Genomic DNA, 3,301 nt, shown 5'->3' on the forward strand with positions numbered 1-3,301 from the left:
GTGTGTGTGTGTGTGTGGTGTGGCAGCTGTTGGCGGTCAGTGGTCCATTTCAGTCCTGGTCTCCAGTCCGTCAGTCCGTCTCCCAGTCGTCCTTCCACAGAGTGGATCTGCTGCTGGGAACGTCAGAACATGATGGTCTGATCGGCCGAGCTCGCAGGATAAAGGTCAGAGGTCACACGGCGGTCTGTGTCTGTAAACGTAGGAACCACTGAGGAGAGAAACTGCAACGTATTCCCAGAAAGCTTCCAATAAACAATGAGCTCAGATCCTCTCATTTTAGTTTTTATTACACAAAGTGTGAAAATAGAAATTATGTAGAAACATTGCTTTATGAGGACATTTTCTGCTTAAACTTGGTCTATAAAGTGTTTTCAGTCCAGTAGACAAAAATTGGTTGCTATTTTTAAAAGGTCTGTAAAACGTAGCTCAGCAAATGAGTAACTGTAAAATAATGAAAATAATCACGTGAACAAAAGACAAAAGAAGAAGGTTATGAAGTCATGTTGTTTTTTGTCTCAGGACTTTGAGGCTCTGCAGGGTAGAACTGACGGTAAGACGGCGTTTTACGAGGCTCTGAGTCGCTCGTTGGGCGGAGTGACAGGAAGTGACCTGCTGAAGGAAGCGGCGGCCTGGTTCTACTCTCTGGATCACAGTCCCTCAGCTGCAGGATACAACCTGTTCTCCAGAGCACTCAACAATGCCACCAGGTCTGCTCACCATGATCAGTTCAGCCGGCTTTGTTAGCACCAAATCCTGTTGTGCATCCTTGCTGCCTATTGTTTGACTCTCTTACACGCGATACTCAAGTTTTTGTACAACTGTCTGGTCAAGAGAACTTAGAGCAGAAAGTGTGTGCCAGCTCTCACTGTAAAACTGTCTGTGTGCTGCAGAGATCTGTTCATCATCTGTCCCAGCCTGCAGATGGCTAGCCACTGGGCTAACAGCAAAGCTAACGTCTTCCTGTACCACCAGCCTGCCACTAGCGCTCATAATAGGTACTGGTTCACTTATACTGGTTCCTTTAATATTTCTGCTGCATTTAATGTAAGGTCAGTTTCTTTGCAGATGATACACTATTATTATAGACTGAACTACCCAGCAGTGTATAAACATATTACAATGAGTTCCAGCTTTACCAGCTACTTTAAAGCATCAATAATTATAATCTGATATTTCTGCAGTGTACTTTTGTTGTAGTCTAATCTCTGAATGTGTTGACTGTGTTCTTTACATCTGAACTGTCAAAACTAATCAAAGATATTGATTATTGCTTCCTGTATGCAGGGCTGAGGCCAACGTTCCTCTTGACGTTCAGTTTGTGTTTGGGACTCCTCATCATCCAATGAGCTCTCAGCGTTTCACGTCCTCTGATCGACGCCTCTCTCTGGCCATGATGACCTACGTGTCAAGCTTCGTCCGGACTGGGTCAGACAAACGCTTGTTAGATAAACGCTAATTAACGAACGCCTACATTTATTACCTGCTCTGTCAGACGTCACATGATGAAGTTCATTTGTCTTGTTTTTTCCTCAGGAACCCGAACCCATCACGTGTGTGGGCGGCGTCAATTCTGCCCCGCTGGCAGCAGGTCCTGTCCTCTGAAGCTCTGCCCACCTACCTGCAGCTAAGACCCACCCTCCAACATCATCAGGGTCTGAGTCAGAGCTCCTGCACCTTCTGGAGCCAACTGGGAACCAGACTGACCAGTCTGAGTGGTGAGAGTAACCCAGTAGAGTCCAGTCCACCTGTAGTCTGTTTAATCACTCTAACCACATGACAACTCACAGTTGTCATAGTAACATGACGCATTCAGCCCTTAACACAGTCTGACAGGACTGAATCTGAACCCACCAACTAAATTAAAATCGGACAGAATCAGCTAAAAGCTTGACGGACATTTATCATCAATGCTGCTTCTTCACATTATATATGTGTGATTAACATCAGCAGCAGCCTCACATTAAATATAACGTCTCAGTTTGTTCTTCTTCCCTGTAAAGCTTCTATCTGTGAATGTCACTACACTGTGTATAACAGTGCCACCAGAGGCCGTTCAGTGCATTTATTGTTGTAGTTTTTAAAAAAAAAAAAAGAGCATATTCCTGTTTTTCTTTCTCCAGGTGAGACGGGGGCAGAGCCTGTTCGGCCTGCGTTGACCCCTGAGCTCCCAGTGGCTGCACCCTCCAGCCAATCCCAGACTGAGAAAGATGCCTACAGCTGAACTAACGACATCATCACCCCTTCCTCATGACATCACAGTTTCTTTAGTCCAGATTCAGTTTAATTCCAAAGAATAAAAGAGCAATTGTCTTAATCACCAATAAAAAGCATTTTAAACTCTCTCTGCCTTCTGTCTCTGTTCAGCTCCCAGCAGATAAACTCATTCATCATTCAGTCATGGGATATCCTTACAGTCAGTCACAACCAGCATCCTAAACAAGCTCTTCTTACTCTGTGATACTCTGTGATATAAACGCAGCAACATATGTTGTTACGATTATATAATCAAATAATGACTTCTATCTTTAAGCTATAATATGTAACCTCTCCTGTATATTTGTATTTTATTGTAGTTCTTGTTGTAAGTACACAATATTGTTTCAGTTAGTTTTCCTTTTTTTGGTTTTCACACCTGCTTTAAGTAGTTTTATTTAATGTTCTAGTGTCTATCTAGGAGGATCTATTGTCAAAAATGGAATATCATATTCATGGTCTGTTTTAATTTGTGTATAATCACATGAATATAAAACGCTAGACCTTTAAGTACATTTAGCTGATAACACATACTTTTACTAAAGTGAAGTTTTGAAAGCAGGACTTTAACTTGTAGTGAAGTACTTTCTCAGTGAGGTATTAATACTTATAGTATTAGATATCAGTGCGGCTGCAGAGGATTGTTTCTGACTCGTGATCCAAATAATTCCAATAACTCGAGAGCATCGCAAAGTCCAGAACTCAAATATTTATTTATCATTTCATTTGTTATTGGTTATACAAAGTACATGTGGTCTAACAGCACACACCTTCCCTGTGGGTCTACCTGTCCACAGCGCGATACACTGCACTTAAACATTCAACACTCACATAATTTAACCCATAAAATGTCTGCAGGAAAAATATGGAACTAAATGAAAACATTTTTACATATTTCCACAACCACAATAACAACGAATCTATTTTCCAACAATGCTTGTTGAAGATCAATGAGTTCATGTACAGATTCACTTCATCCACACAATCAGTTTGTTGGAGCAGAATCTCAGCTATGTACAAGGAAATAATCAATCATCTGCTTATTGAT

The 3,301-nt window shown here is 41.7% G+C and overlaps 2 protein-coding genes across 2 annotated transcripts in view; both read left to right on the forward strand.

Moving 5' to 3' along the window:
* Nucleotides 1-2,305, forward strand: part of dcst2 (DC-STAMP domain containing 2) — a 6,318-nt gene extending 4,013 nt beyond the window's left edge. Inside the window, exons 12-17 of the mRNA XM_035673215.1 lie at nt 27-164; nt 520-707; nt 891-995; nt 1,285-1,425; nt 1,534-1,715; nt 2,121-2,305. Of these exons, the coding sequence (XP_035529108.1) occupies nt 27-164; nt 520-707; nt 891-995; nt 1,285-1,425; nt 1,534-1,715; nt 2,121-2,221 (855 nt within the window). The 3' untranslated portion in view covers nt 2,222-2,305. The remainder of the gene's footprint in view (nt 1-26; nt 165-519; nt 708-890; nt 996-1,284; nt 1,426-1,533; nt 1,716-2,120) is intronic.
* Nucleotides 1-3,301, forward strand: part of LOC118336472 — a 744,338-nt gene that overhangs the window by 219,336 nt on the left and 521,701 nt on the right. The gene's annotated exons all lie outside the window — the stretch shown is intronic.

The sequence above is a fragment of the Morone saxatilis genome, unplaced genomic scaffold (assembly GCF_004916995.1).
Source record: "Morone saxatilis isolate NCDOM2014 unplaced genomic scaffold, NCSU_SB_2.0 Contig24, whole genome shotgun sequence".
Taxonomy (NCBI): Eukaryota; Metazoa; Chordata; class Actinopteri; family Moronidae; genus Morone; species Morone saxatilis.